We start from the raw sequence: 16,737 nt of genomic DNA, 5'->3' as shown, positions 1-16,737 counted from the left end.
TGAAGAGCATTAAGATGGATAAGTCCCCAGGGCCTGATGGGATCTGCCACAGATTATTGACAGAGGCAAGAGGGGAGATTGCTGAGGCCTTGATCAAGATCTTTGTGCCCTCTCCAGCCAGTCACTTGAGAGATCCCTGAGGACTGGGGAGTAGCTAATGTTGTTTCTCTGTTCAAGAGAGGAAATAGGGACAATCTAGGAAATTATAGACCAGTGAGTCTCACATCAAGCTAGGGCAAGATAAAGTTAGAGAAAAAAATCATAAGGGCAGACAATTCAATTTTCATTAATTCATTTTCTTAATTCTTTCATGTAATGTGGGCATTACTGGCAAGCCCATCCCTAATTGTCCTTGAGCAAAGTGCCCTTGCTTGGCCATTCAGAGGGCAGATAAGGATCAGTCACATTGCTATGGGTCTGGTGTCACATGTAGGCCAGATTACAAAGGAAGGAAGATCTTTTTCCTAGAACAGCCTTAAGGGAACCAGATGGGTTTTTAACAGCTGTGGGATGGCTTGGTGGCTTAGTGGTTAGCACTGTTGCTGCACAGTACCAGGGCCCTGATTTCAATGACAGCCTTGGGCAAAAGCCTCTGTGGAATTTGCCCATTTTCCCCATGTCTCTGTGGGTTTAGTCCAAGTGTTCTGGTTTTCTCTTACAGTCCAAACATGTGCGGGCTAGGTGGACTGGCCATGCTAAATTGCCCATAGTGTCCAGGGAAGTGTAGGTTAGGTGGATTTGCCGTGGGATATGCAGGGTTACAGGGTAAGGTGTTGAGTCTGGGTGGAATGCTCTTCAGAGAGTCAGTGTAGACTGTTTCCACAGAGTAGGGATTCCATTCTATGAACTGACGATAGCTTCTGTTGTCACCATTCTTGAGACCAGCATCCAATTCTAGACCTTTCTCGTCAATTTATTTAAACTCTACAAGCTGTTTTGGCCGGAGTTGAACGCCTGCCCCATGCGAATTAGGTTCAATTCTGAATGACCAGTCTGGTGATATGACCACTGTTCCACCATTACCTTTTCAAAGACCACGGGGCTGCATTTGGTCAGTATCATGTTTGAGGTTAACTGGGAATTGAGCCAAATTTGGAAAAACAGTAACAAAAACCGGGTTCCCAAATGCATTGTAAAAAAATCTTAGATGGCAATAGATTCAGGTGCAAGGGGCTTGATTGGAATTAGTAGCACATAAAGCTCATGAATATTCACTACTGGGACTTTGCAATGTTGTTAGGTTTACCTCACAAGATGGGGTGAACATGCCTGTCATGCTTTGTTTGCACTGAGCTTATTATTTGTACTGTTAAGTCAAAATACCCAATAAACAGTTGAAACTGTAATTCAGACTGCAGACTGCAAATTCTATCGAGATGCAACAAGAAAGGAGAACGTCTGGCTTAGGGTTCTGCACTGTTTTCATATTGTAAATGAGCAACACTGGAAGCTGTCTGAAAAATGAATACAAGTGTCTGCCATACCTCAGGGACTCTCATTCCCTCCTTTGTGTCAGAAAGGGTGAAATCCCACTCCAGAAATTTGTACATGCAATCCAGGCTTGCACTCCCAGTGCAGTACTGAGGGAAAACTGCATTGTTGGAGGTACCATACTTCCAGTGAACTGCTAAACCTGACCTCCTGTCTGGTCTCAGTTGGACATAGAATATTCCTTGCAGTGCTTAGGGCACATTGGGCAGCCCCAAGTCCTGCCTAATTTTCACACCTCAGCCGAACATCACTAAAACATTGATTTGGGGACAGTTCTATTAGATGAGAAGCTAGAACCAGTAGTCTGTTTAAAAAACATGAGTCACCCACTTAAAATAGAGATGAGCCATTGTTTTCTCTCAGAGGTCGGTAAGCCTTTGGAACTGTTGTCGTGAAAAGGTGAGGGAGCCAGAGTCCTTGAATATGTTTAAGGCAGATAGGATGAATTCTTGTTAAGCAAGAGGTTGAAAGATTATCAAGACCAAGAGGGAATGTGCATTTGAGTTTACAATCAGATCAGCCTGGATCTTATTGAATTGCAGAGCCAGCTTGAGGGCTTGAATGACCTAATCCTATTCCTAAATTGTATGGCTGTGGAGTGCCTGGTCATTTTATCTCATTGCTATTTGTGGTGTCTTGCTGTGTGAAAAATAGCTGCAGAGTTTCCTGCCTTACAGCTGTGATGACATTTCACAAAAGGATACCATGATTCTATGATTCTAAGTACTTCATTGACTGTACAGTTGTTAGGTACAGGCTGAGATGGTAAACGTTTTCATAAAAACTTAAAAGTGTGTGCGTAAAATGATGTGATGAAATTGTCACTCAATCCAAAGGCCTTATGGCTCTTAAACAATATGATCTTCAACTAATTTCATCCTCAGGCAGGGCTGAACTAAAATAAAAAGGTGGCTGTATAAACTGTTATACTGGGTCCATTACTCCATCCATACTAGAATAAGATATCCAATTCAATCCTTTAATACCACCTTGTTAATAAGGGTTGGTTTATTTGCTCTTGTCTAGTATATGGGATTTTACAGGGATAGATCAAATCCAAAACATTTGCTAATTATGTGATTGTAAAACTGAAAATGGAACTCATTGCAAAATAAAATTTAGTCACTAAACTGTACAGTGAATCATTCTTAAAAAACTGTCTTATTTCTTTGAATTGAACATTCATCTTCAGATAATAGAAGGGTGAATTATAAAACAATTTCCCTTCATGCATTACTGGAGACATTCCAGAGTCAGGAATCTATCCTGAATGTCTATCTCTCACTGGGGACTCCTTCTAGCTGATCCTTATCTGTCTGAGGAAACACCGCAAAACATGAGGAAAATGTCATTTTACATTGAAAGGTAGGTAGCAAGTCTCAGTAAGGGGAACAAATTGTGTGCAGTGTGGTTCCTATGTCGTTTAATGAGGCAGATGATGTGGTGGAAGTAGCTTGAAATGGAACTTTCTCCAGACTGTTAACCCCAAAAGTGGCAGGATCATACCCTGTGCTCTACAATGAACTAATGGGATAGGTGACCAACAACGTATTGGAAGTGAGATATGTGGACACACAAAGAGGTTTCGCAAGGGAATTCTAGTGTTAAGATCCAGAATGTTGAAGTTACTTTAGATGAGGAGTGTGGGGTTGTGAGGCTAGAATGGAAAGCATAGTGCAAACATTGCAGAATCGCAGGGTGTGCAGAGAATGTTGAGAGAGGTGCAGATGTTGGTGTGGAAGGTGTGGCCATTAGATGGCGTGAAAACAAAGATAAGAATGTTAAAACTGAGTAAATGCTGGACTGGGAGCCAACATAGGTGAACAGCGGGTGATATCTGGACCTATTTTGTCATGAGTTTCAGGTAGCAGACTTTTGGGGAAGTTTAAGTTTACAACAGGTCGAAGGCGGGAGACTGGCCAGAAGAGAGATGGAAATGTGAAGTCTATTGGCAGCAAATGCCCCAGAACACGGCAGTTTTGAAAACCCAAATGTTGAGTTGCTTGGGCAATTCAGTTACTCTTGATGTCCAACCATTTCCTGATGGATTTGAACATTTCTACCCTCTAATTTCCTTCCTCCCATTATAGACTGTTTGATTAGAAGTGACTTTGTGAATGACCCTGCTGTCTCTACAGTTGACCTGTTCTATCAGAATCATCCATTATCCGCTCCCTGGAATCCCTGAGAAGGGAACATTGAAAGGATTTTATAGAGATAAACTGGAATAGCATTTGGTTACGAGTTTGAGGAAATGTCAAGTTCACAAAGCTGCTTATGATTCTTGTTACTGAAAGGGCAAATCAAGGCAAATTGCATAGATACATTTATGGAGAAGTTAGATAAGCACAGGAGGGCTGAAAGAATAGAAGTTTAGAGATAACAAGGTGTAGAGCTGGATGAACACAGCAGGCCAAGCAGCATCAGAGGAGCAGGAAGGCTGATGTTCATCCTGAATGTCTATCTCTCACTGGGGAGGTGTGAAGTCCACATTGATACCATTAGGCTGCAGGGTTTCCAAGCGGAATATGAATATGAGTGGACTTCACAAGCTTCAAAATCTCCCCTCCCCCTACCGCATCCCAAAACCAGCCCAGCTCGTCCCCGCCTCCCTAACCTGTCCTTCCTCCCACCTATCCCCTCCTCCCACCTCAAGCCCCACCCCCATCTCCTACCTACTAACCTCATCCCGTCCCCTTGACCTGTCCGTCCTCCCTGGACTAACCTATCTCCTCCCTATCTCCCCACCTACACTCACCTTTACTGGCTCCATCCCTGCCTCTTTGACCTGTCTGTCTCCTCTCCACCTATCTTCTCCTCTATCCATCTTCTATCCGCCTCCCCCTCTCTCCCTATTTATTACAGAAACCGCTTCTCCTCCCCCATTTCTGAAGAAGGGTCTAGGCCCGAAATGTCAGCCTTCCTGCTCCTCTGATGCTGCTTGGCCTGCTGTGTTCATCCAGGTCTACACCTTGTTATCTCAGATTCTCCAGCATCTGCAGTTCCTACTACCTGTGAAAGAATAGAGGTTTATACTGTTAGGGTGAGATGAAGAGAGATGGGAATACATATAGAAACATAGGAATACAGAATTCAGGAGCAGGAGTAGGCCATTTGGCCCCTTGAGCCTGCTCCCCCATCAATATGATCATGACTGATCATCTAACTCTGTACCCTGTCCCTGCTTTCTCCCCATACCCTTAAATCCCTTTAGCCCTAAGAACTATTTCTGACTCCTTCTTGAAAATATTCAATGTTTTGGCATCAACTGTTTCCTGTGGCAAAGAATTCCACAGACTGACTACTATCTGGGTGAAGATGTTTTTTCCTCAGTCTTCAATGTCCCACCCTGTCTCCTTAGACTGTGACCCTCTGACCACCCTTCTTATGTTAACCTTGTCTAGTCCTATTAGAACTGTATACATTTTTATGAGACTCCCCCCCACCCCCTCATTGTACTATACTCCAGAATATTGGCATTGACCTCTTGGACACAGTTATACACTCAATGTAATAAAATATCAGCTTGGTGTTGAGGGAATATCCAAGCTTAGATTCCAGCCTATTGTCAACTCTGCTGTAAAACATATCAGCATTAATATTTTTTATTTGTTCATGTGGTGTAGCTGTCACTGCCTGGGGCAGCATTTAATGCCCAACCCTAGTTGCCTTGGAGAAGGTGGTGGTGAGCTGCCTTGAACCATTGTATTCCTTGAGGTGTAGGTACACACTCAGTGCTGTGAGGAAGGGAGTTCCAAGATTTTGATGATATATTTCCAAGTCAGGATGGTGAATGCTTTGGAAGGGGGCTTGCAGGTGGTGGTATTCCCATGTATCTGCTGCCCTTGACCTTCAAGATGATAAAGATCATGAGTTTGGAAAGTTCTGTTTGAAGAGCTTTAGTGAGTTACTACAGTCGAACTTGTAGATGGTACACAGTGCAGTGTGGAGTTTGCACGTTCTCCCTGTGTCTGTGTGAATTTCTTCTGGATGCTCTGGTTTCCTCCCACAGTCCAAAGATGTGGTTAGGTGGATTGGCCATGCTAAATTGTCCATAGTGTCCAGGGATGTGTAGACTAGGTGGATTAGCCATGGGAAATGCAGGGTTACAGGGACAGGGTGGGGCTGGAGGGGTCTGGATGGGATGGATCCTCACTTTACCTGGTTTCTTTAGATGGTCTTCATACCTATATTTGTGTTTGTGTAAGAATTAGCCAAGTACACACTTCTGAACTGGTTGCTTCTGATTAAACTGAATCCCAGCATGTGATAGCTTCATTGCAGCCTGTTTCAAAGCTCTGGGGGCTCAGAGGAGTTACTCGTTGAAGATATTGACCTGGAGAATGAATTAGTCAAGAAGCAAAGCTTGATGGGATTTTCGAAAGCCAGCTGTGTCTTAAGGGAACATTGCTCAGTGTAAAACACGACTGGGCTGTTTCTAATGCGATAAAAAATGTTCTGTATTCGGATATTTAAGCATCCTTATCATTACACTTCTGGCTCAGGGATGGTGATTTTTTATGAGTGGACCTTTCTGTAGGACAGCTATAACAGCAAGGGGATGGGAGCATAGTGGTTACATTGCTGACATAGTAGTTCAGAGAACTGGACGAATGATCTGGAGCCTTGAGTTCATAATCCCATCACAGAGGCTGGGGAATTTGAAACCAAATGCTGAATTGAATCCGGAATTAAAAAGCTAGTATCAATAATGGTGACATGGGTTTACCGGATTACCATGATCAACAAACGGGTTCATCGAGATCCACTGGGAAGGAAATCTGCCATCTTTACGCACTTTGAAGGTAAAATGACTATAATTTTGCTGGACCACACAGCTGCTCCCTCAATTCAGGGAGATGACTGATGCTGATTTAACATGAGGGTCACCACACCTCAGGTGAGAGAGAAGGCTGAGAAGGAGAATCCTTCATGGTAATCTCAGCCAGAGTGGGAATTAACCCCATAGTGTCACTTTGCAGTACAACTTAGCCACCTAGCCAGCTGAACTAAAAACAGGGAGATTTTGCTAATACTATACAAAACATGAGTCAGACCACACCTAGAATACTGTGAACAGTTTTGATGCCCTTATGTAAGGATAGAAATACTGACATTGGAGGCAGCCTAGAGAAGGTTCATGGGTTGATCCTGAGTATGGAGGGACTATCTTATGAGGAGAGGTTGTGGAGATTGGACCTTTAGATGGAAAAGAGGTGACCTTATTGAAACTGGTAAGATTCTTAGTTTGTTAAATTTAAATCGAGAGTTCAGATGGTTTTAACCTGTCTAGTTGAAAGATGAAGTCTATTTCTGGAGATTGTATTGAGCTTTACTGGAAAAGCATAGGAGGATGTGGACAAAACCTCATGTCAGCCTAAGATTGGAGTGAAGGATTAAAACAACCTGTGGACGAGGATGTAGTTACAAAAGCAATGTATTGCAGATGCTGAACATCTGAATAAAACAGAGAGGATGCTGGAAATATACATCTTGGGAGCATCCACATAGGGAGAAGCAACGTTAAAACTCCAAGTCAATGACCTTTCATCGAAGGGTAAAAGCGTCAAGAGCTTTATGTAGTGGGATAGTGAGTCAGTGACAGTGGGGAAGACAAGAAAATGATGAACGGTGATGGTGCAGGGCCAAAAGGAATGGAAAGTAAGGAAACAGAAACAAACAAACATTGGCATTTGAATCTATCCAATAAACAAACCCAAGGCATCTCTTACTTGTGCATTGCTGCACACAGAACTTGGAGGTCAGCACAATGGAAAATAACATTCGAAGGACCATTGGTCGCGGTCTTACATCAGGAAACACAGTCTGAGTTGCGTTTGATTGAGACTAGGAGCAATTTCTTCACTCAGAGGCTGGTGAACCTTTCGGAATTCTCAACTCCCAGATGGCTGTGGAGTCTCAGTCCATAGATTTTCATAGATGAATGATATCAAGGCAACATGGAGATAATGCAGGAAAGTGGTGTTCAAGTGATTCAACCATGATCTAGAATGGCATGTTCGATGATCTGAATGGCCTACACCTGTTGCTATGGACTGGAGGAGGTGTCACTAGCTGAATGGGGAACAATTGCAGTGCAAAAGTAACAACAAGACTTAAAACCAAAACAGATGAATAAAAAGAGAGACAAAATGGAGAGTGTGGTTACAGTTTGAAATGATGTAACGTGGTGTTGAACCTGAAGGTTGGACTGTTCTGCTATATGGGACAACCTGGTCACCTGCTTTTCTTCTGTTTCTGCATGAGTTTGTGCGATCTTTGTAAGGCTAAGATCAGCCGAGAGAAAATTCTGAACTCTCAATTGGCAGTTACATTATAACTGAGAGAATGATTGATGCAGGTTAAGTTCAAGTTAAGCAGTGCCTGATGGATGGTGTTTGCCAGCTACTTCTAGAGCTGCAGCTCTGTTTAAAGATTATGAACCAATTGATTTGAGACAGAACACGTAGGGAATGGAGAGAAGGCTGCGTTCTAGTAAATAAATCATCAAGAACAAATCTCCTTGTTCCAGCAGAGCAGCAGTGGTGTGCGTTAACTTGGATGTTCATACCAGAGATCAATGGAGTTTCTGTTGTTTAACTAGGCAGAGGTCACTGACAATATGGGATATCAGCAGGACAGCTATGGCAACATGATAAATTGTGTCATTGTTAGTGGTTGGAAATGGTGGATGGAATGAACAAATATTTTGCTTCTGTCTTCACTATAGAGGATACAAAAACATTCAAGGAATAGCTATAAATTAGGGGGTGGAAGGGAGAAAGGAATTTAGTCAAATTACAATCATGAGAGTTGTGATGCCAAGGAAACTGATGGAGCTGTGGACAATTAAATCTCTGGATCCAGATGGGCATCATTCTTGGGTCTTAGAAGAGGTGCTACCTATACATTGGTGTTACCTTTCACAAAAATTGTTACATTCAGGACAGGTTCCATCAGCTTGGAAAGTAAGAAATAGAATTTTTCTAGTCAGGAAGGGAGACAGAAAACAGGAAACTATAGGTCAGTTAACTTGACATCAGTTGTAGGGAAGGTGTTTGAATTGATCGTTAAAGACATTGTGACGGTGCACTTCAAAAAACTGAAGGTGGTCGGGAAGAGTCAGTATGGTTTTGTGAAAGGGAGGTCACGTCTAATCAATTTATTAGACTTCTTTGAAGGAGCAACATCAGTTGTGGATAAAGGGGATCTTGCAAATGCACTTCACTTGGATTTCCAGAAGGCATTTAATAGGATATCACGTTAAACGGTATTGTAGAAAATAAAAGCTGTTGGTGGGTTGGGTGCAGCATGGAGAGAAGATTGGCTGGCTAGCAAAAACTTAGTACAGGCAGTCCATTGGTTATGAACGTGTTCCATTCTTGAGTACATTTTTAGGTTGATTTGTACCCAAATTGGAATGCAATGCAGGACAATATAAAGTAGCTGTTCATAATGTACAGGAAATGTTCATAAGTAGGATCCTTAAAATTACACCTCTTTATGGGATCACATGTAAGAATAAGTGTTCATAAGTTAGATGTTTGTAAATTGGGGCCCCCCCGTATGCATAAAAGGGTTTTTGTCTGATTGGCAGGATGTGACGAATGGTGTCAGCTTTTTTAAACTTTAGATCAGTGACTTAGACGAGGAGAGTGAGGGGATGGTGGCACAGTGGCTCAGTAGTTAGCACTGCAGCCTTACAGAACCTGGGTTTGATTCCAGCCTCGGGAGACTGTCTGTTCGGAATTTGCACATTTTGCCTGTGTCTTTCCTTTTGGTTCTCTGGTTTCCTTCGACAGTCCAAAGGTGTGCAGGTTAGATGGATTAGCTTTGCTAAATTGTCCCTTATATCCAGGAACGTGCAGGCTAGCCCTGGGAAATGCAGGGTTACAGGCATAGGGTAGAGGAGTGAATCTGGATGGGATGTTCTTCAGAGGGTTGGTCTGGACTTGATGGGCTGAATGGCATGCTTTCACACTGTAGGAATTCTATAATCCTAAATTTATAGACAACACCAAGATCGGGGGGAAAATATGTTGTGAAGACAGCATAAGGAGTTCTCAGATGGACAGAGGAAGATTGAGTAAGTAAGTGGATAAAACTCTGACAGGTAGAAGGAAAATATGAAGCTGTCCCCACTTAGAATGTGACATTTCCCCTTTAATGCCAGAACAGTACTCAGGCAGTTTTCCTAGTCCCTTTGATGTGGCTTTTTTAAATATATCCACGACCAACAGGATTATTGTGTTGGCATAAATGTTGACTGAGACCCAGTGGGTCACCTTCCTGCATCAGAGCATTCAACACCCTCTTCAGAGACTTGAGTTCAAAACCAAGGCTTACCAGGGACAAATTGCACGGTGTTGTCTTTAAAGGCGAGATTGAAGTCTCAGGTGTTTTTTTTTCGAGGGGAGAGTTTTCCCCTAATCTCCTGGTTCAATATTTATTCCTTGGCCAATATCCACGGCAGAAATAAAAACGGAAGGAGTACTGATGATAATTTGTAGATCTCTGGCAGCATCTGCTGTTCTCTGGGTAATGACCTCTTTACAAGCTGCTGATCATGATGACGATTCTTGCCAGTGTCCTCTTGAAGTTTGGGAGACTATGAGATCTATGTGGTTTAGTGTGGGAGAGGAAAGCCCTTCCCTGGTCTAAGTAGAAGGGCCTCTTGTGGTTAACCAGATCTATTTTAATGCTTATTAGTGACTAGTTACAGGTTACATTGACATGGTAGATATTATTACGGAGATTTTGATGTAGACTAGTTGTTGGTTCTCACTTCTTTGTGATTCTAAGCCGCTCACAAGTCCGCATGACATCATCATGATGGGCGATGCTTGTGGAATTCCTCCCTGTTAACCCTTTCAGACCCATGTACAACAAAACACAGTTTACATTTCAGGTCAATGGCCGTTCATCTAAACTGAACATGCTTAAAGATGTAGCAGCTCTTTGAGATTTCAAAGGTGATCTGGAACTGGTTACTGTGTCTAGTCATTTATTGCAGTACTATTTGTTGAGTCTTGCTATGCAGATGTAGCTTGACATGCTTGCTACAGTACAGGGATATCTACAGTCGAGAAGGGGCCCGTTGGCTGAAGATTGTGATTGAGATGTCCTGAGGCTATTGAGTGAAAGATTTTTTTTTCTAGTGCATGTTTAAACATGGAATTTTAATTAGCTGGTGAAGGAGCTGTAATAATCTCTTCAACGGTCAACTTTGTGGTGATCTGAGGAATAAACTCCTGAGTTCTGGCCTTAATGAACCTTTTTGTGAGTCACACATTCTGATTCCAAATCCTCAATTATATTGAATGCTGGATAGTGTTTGTTGGGAATGCCCATGTGTTTGTTTGTCTAGATGCCCTCAAGTGCTGGTTAATGAGGGAGCTATCTTGTGATCTCTCCTATAGAGCATTTAATCAGACGAGAGTGAGTTGTGTAGTGACCCCACAACCTTCTCACCTCTACCCTGGGTAAGGCCCATGAGTGGCTTCATTGCCTGCCAACACTGAGATCCTCAAGTGGTCAATTAATGACTACCTAAGGACTTCCACCTGCCACCATTGGTTCTTGACCTAATGGCTGGCAGGGGTGGGATATTTGTCATAGAATCAATTCAGTATGGAAGCAGGCCATTCAGCCCATCTCGTTCACATTGCCCCTCCAAAGAGCATCCCACCTAGACCCACCCCTTACCCTGTAACCCTGCATTTCCCATGGATAATCCAGCTAACCTACACACCGCAGACACTATGGGAAGTTTAGCATGGCCAATCCACCCTAACTTGCACATCTTTGAACTGTAGGAGGAAACCGGAGCACCCAGAGGAAACCCACGCAGACATTGCGAGAATGTGCAAACTCCATACAGACAGTCACCCAAGGCTGGAACCAAACTTGGGTCTCTGACGCTGTGAAGCAACAGTGCTAACCACTGAGCCCCCATGCTACCTCGTGTCATGTTGAGTGTACAACATAACAAGAATCCCCCATTTAAAAGAACTCAGCATCTGGTTGAGCAATAGAGCAATGGGAAGACTCTGCCTCCTCTGTTTTGCGATGATCCTGTCACTTTCAGAGGTTATTTTATCCTATTTTTTTGTTGAAGAGAAGTTGTAAGGCAGAGGTGCAGAGCTGTCTCTAAGAAAGTAAACAATTTGTGAGACCTTGACATTGTTTGTTGGTTGGAACAATGGAAGCAGCCTGGGTCTGGCCAACTGTCACAGACCAGGGTTTTCTGGATATTTTTAGTTTTAATCAGAAGCCAGTGCGGTCTCAACAGAGTTGGAAGCTTCAGTGAATATCTCCTGGATGTTACACTCTCTGAATCTTCGCCTGATGGTTTTCCTCCTGGATTGGAGAACTGCATGTGAGAATCTATGTCTGAAATTGTATTTTTGGCAAGAATTGTTTTATGGGATGTTACAAAATTGGAACGGTTAATTATTAGCGGTCACTGTATCTATTATTCAGTTAAGTTTTCCAATAGTTAAGTTATTCTAAGTTCCTCTTTCTTTTGTTTGTGTTTTAACTACAGAGTTTAAATAAATTGTGTTTTGCTTAGCGTCGAGTAGTTTGACCAGCCGTATTGCATCTGGAATACAACACTTCACATCTACCTTTCAAATAAGAAGAGGTTAGGGTCTAGGCTACCTTGTTAAAATATTTTGTGGGGGTCTGGTTTGGTCCATAACACTCTGCACCCTCTTCCTGCCATCATTCACCTGTGACTGCGCCTCTCATTGATCTGATGTTTCAGGTAAGTGCAGTACTGGCTCTCCAGGGGCTCTGCCATGAAGTGAGCTCTGATTGACCAGCAGCTTTCAGGGGGCAGAATCTCCACTTCCCCTAGGGTCTTTGATCCCAGTTGAAGGCCCATCACAAGCTGTTAAATGCCTGTTTGGCATATGATATGCTCACTCTTCCTGCGAAGAGGCCATATGGGTGTTTTGCCAGCTTTCTGGAAGACTTTGCCCTGCATTTTCTGCAATGTTTCGCTCTGCAAACTAAATATGCAATCCATAAGACCACAGGAAACAGGAACAGGAGTCAGCTGTTTGGTCCCTTGAGCTGTTCCCTCATTTAAATAGGATCATGGTTCATGAGGTGCACAGGAAAGTGAAGATGAAAAAGAGCCTGATGTTGAAAACACACATAGACACATACAAACACACACATTGACACAGACACACACACAGACAAAACACACATAGACAAAACACACACAAAGACACACATAGGTAACACATATAGACAGTTACAGACACAGACAACACACACAGACACACACACACATACAACACACACACATAGACACAGACACACACACAGGCAGCATACACAGACACTCACAGACACAAACATACACACGCACATCAACACAGCCACACAGATATACAGACACACACACAGACAACACACAGACACAACCACACACACACACACACACACACACACACAAACAACACACACAGACACAACCACACACAGACACAGACACAGACACACACAAACAACACACACAGACACAACCATACACACACACACACACAAACAACTCACACAGACACAACCACACACACACATTCACACAGCTATAATCCTCTCCTTCATTGAAGAAGATTGGTCTCTGGTGGATTGAAGATCACAAAATTGGATGAGACTTTTACTCTGGCTGAATCATTTGTGAAGAATAATACAGAATGAATATGTTTTATCCTTGATGATGAGGATTTTTACTGAACAGATAGCTCCCCACACCTAATATAAACACCTGCTTGCAGTGAATTCCCCTGTGAGCTATTTCTTGGCTTAATATTTGACAGCAATACATTAATGCAGTGAATTTAGAAGCTCAATTTGGTTTTACAGTCTGGCACTTCTGGACGTAAGGGTGACAGATCATACCAACATATTAATGGAATGATAACTATCCTGGAGACCTTTATAATCCCAATTTTAGTAGAATGAGCATGTACATACTAAATGTAGAAGTTGACTCAACTTGGACATCAGCAGTCACATAGTATTGAGATATTAGGAAAAGTAGATTGAAGATCTGTACCTAGGGAGCTATAATTAAAAGATTTGCATTCTGTACATTAGAATGCAGATCGAAGAGTTCACTGGAACTCTTCCTAACAACCACACTTTGTGGCAACAAAACGCTGGGACAGTAAGATAGTGTGATGGGGTGGGAGGATGGAGTGACAATTGGCCTGTCGAGATATTTTGGATCAGCTGGAATAGATTCAATGATCTTCCTCACTGATACCCTCACTGCAATTTTACCACATGGAATTGTAGCTTAGAACAAAGAAAGGAGTTTGAGACTTGTAAAGATTGGACAACAGATAGAATCAACCAGTGGTAGGAAAATAAACAGTGTAGGTCATGGGAGGAGAGATGATTAAGGAAATGAACCCAAAGGGATGAATAGTCCTTTTGGTAATTTCGATAACTGAGGACAGAAGAAATTGCTATAAGAACATGACAAAAAGCGACTGATAGATAAACATGCCTACTCAGCCATGAACCATAAAACCACTTCGTTCAGAATTTGACTAACTGATGCATCATTGGATATGAATGAAATGATTTATATGCCCATTTGCAGTGATCATTTAGGCTTTGCAATTTTCTGCTTAAATCTGCTCAATTGTGTTTGAATATTTTATCATTGACAGTGAATTGAGACATCTAAGGAAAACTATATTGACTGTAACTGGCATTGAAAATTCTTGGGGTTAAGTTTTCTTTTCGCAATGATAATTCTGCTTTCTCATGGTTGGGATGGGACATTTCAGTTATCGGGATGTCTTCAATACTAGACTGACAAGAGGAGATGCTTCAGTGTACAGGAGGCAGGGTGACTACTTGGAAAGGGAAAGTTCAGGGTTCTGGGGATGATTTTCACTGGGCTGGGCTTGGTTGTAAAGGAATACAATGCTGGATTTAACCTCTCGCCAACTGGGGATGATTGTTATCCCCGCTCCCTGCTGAAGTTGGCATGGTTGGAGCCGGAGAGGTCTATTGAGTTGACTGTGCATGAAGAGGCATTACTGTTGGCATTGCTAGGCATTGCGTGTTCTTCCCATTGAGCTCACCTTTCCCTGTGTTCACTCTTTCCCTCCCCAGATGGAAACCCGAAAGCGCCTGGCGAAGATTGTATTGGTGTTTGTGGGCTTGTTTGCCCTCTGCTGGTTCCCCAACCACGTGCTATACATGTACCGCTCCTTCCACTACGGCGAGATCGACCCATCACTCGGGCACCTCATGGTCACCGTGCTGGGCCGCGTGCTGAGCTTCTCCAACTCCTGCGTGAACCCCTTCGCCCTGTACCTTCTGAGCGAGAGTTTCCGGAGGCATTTCAACAGTCACCTCCGATGCCAGAGGCGACGATCGCATTCCATCTCCAGCAGCTACTTCCAGAGCACGTCGGCCATGAGGATGACATCTGTACGAAGCAGCAACAGGAACACCATTAGCAACGGCCACAGCCTCAAACAGGAGTCAGTGGCATAAAATGATCTTCGATTGTACTACATCTCTGTGTAAGTTCACTCATGAGGTAAACAGCATCTCCCTACCCATCACCTGTCCACCTGATCAAACTGAAAGCCATTTGACTTTTATGGAAGGATAAAAAAAAGTGATGCTTTGGATCGATACACATTGTCTTTTTCTCTCTTCAAGCTGTGACACTTGAAAATTTTCTCTCACTTTCTGGTGATTGGAGATGCGTGTGAGATGAATTTGCATGTCTCACCCCCTAATCTCCGTGGATTAGGCTCAATGTCACAGGAGGACTCAGAATTCAATTCTATAGGCATCAGAGTAATCAGACCTTGCTTCAAGACTACCCTGTGAGTGGTACATGCTTTATTTGAGAAGAAATCCCTGCTCCTAACCTTGTGTTTGACCTGCAGAAGTTTAAACATGTGGTGTTGAAACAGCTTGGTTGGAATTAATGCTCCAGCTTTGCATTTTCCCTGTGATATGTTCATTATTGCATTTTGGCATTTGTTGATTGGCATTTGTTGATTGACAATGACCAATTGCTGAATCCTCAGAAATCTAGGGGGCAGTCATTGGATTCTGCCACTACTGCCTCCTAGGGGCGAAAGTCTGTTCCATGACTCTGAGAACAAAGTCTCAAATAGCACCTTTTGCAATCTCATCATAACACTGTACAGCCAGCCGTGTGTTGTTTTGAAGCATAGACACTATTGAAATGAAAGAAATGTAGTTGCCAAGTTATACAAGCAAGGTCCCATGATTATCCATTTGAAGATGAGCAATAATGAGAGGAGATGGTGATGAGTAGTCCAGGAGTCTCGGCTAAATTCCCGAGGATATGGGTTCAAATTCCACCGTGGCTGTGAGTAGATTTGAAATTGAATTACTAAATCTGGAATTAAAAACTAGTCATCTCACCAGCGACCATGAAAGGGTTCTATTTATCGTTGTAAAAACCCATCTTGTTCATTAATGCCATTTCAGTGTGATTCCACTATTAAGCACACCTTCCCCTCCTTTCCCTTCAGCATTTTGAAGGGATGCTTCACTCAATGACATCCTGCTTTGTTACACAGTTATTCTCCCTTCTCTACAGCACCTTTCATTGCAACAGCAAGAGTTCCAATAACTGTCCAGTTACTCTTCTATTCTCACCATTCAAGGTCCCAACCAGTCCTTCCAAATGAGACTGGAATTTTCTTGTATTTCCTTCGGTTTAGTATGTTTTGGTGTCCTTGTGCATGAATTGCAGAGGACAGTTTGCTGGAGCAGCAGGTAATTAAGAAGGAAAATGTAATTTTGCCTTTCACTGAGATTAAAAACAGGGAGGTTATGCTGCAGCTGTATTAGGTGCTAGTGAGGCCACACCTGGAGTACTGTGTACAGTTTTGGTCTCTTTACTTGAGAAAGGATGTACTGGCACTAGAGGGGGTGCAGAGGAGATTCACTAGGTTGATTCCAGAGTTGAGAGGGTTGGATTATGAGGACAGAATAAGTAGACTGAGATTATATTCATTGCAATTTAGAAGAATGAGGGGGGGATCTTATAAAAACTTGTAAAATTATGAAGCAAATAGATAAGATAGAAGCAGGGAGAATGTTTTCACTGGAGGGTGAAACTAGAACCAGTAGGACTGTGTTGAGGAAGGCCTTCTTCAAATAAAGAGTTACAAATCAGTGGAATTCCCTGCCCAGTGAAGTAGTTGAGGCTTCATCATT

General features: G+C 42.8%; 1 protein-coding gene across 1 annotated transcript in view; it reads left to right on the top strand.

Moving 5' to 3' along the window:
- Positions 1-15,024, top strand: part of nmbr (neuromedin B receptor) — a 45,141-nt gene extending 30,117 nt beyond the window's left edge. The window contains exon 3 of the mRNA XM_020519963.2: positions 14,638-15,024. Coding sequence (XP_020375552.2) covers positions 14,638-15,024 — 387 coding nt within the window. The remainder of the gene's footprint in view (positions 1-14,637) is intronic.
- The last annotated feature ends 1,713 nt before the right edge of the window (positions 15,025-16,737 follow it).

Source organism: Rhincodon typus, chromosome 9, assembly GCF_021869965.1.
Source record: "Rhincodon typus isolate 14 chromosome 9, sRhiTyp1.1, whole genome shotgun sequence".
Taxonomy (NCBI): Eukaryota; Metazoa; Chordata; class Chondrichthyes; order Orectolobiformes; family Rhincodontidae; genus Rhincodon; species Rhincodon typus.
The sequence above is the reverse complement of the archived record's forward strand: the minus strand, read 5'-3'. Positions and strand labels throughout refer to the sequence as shown.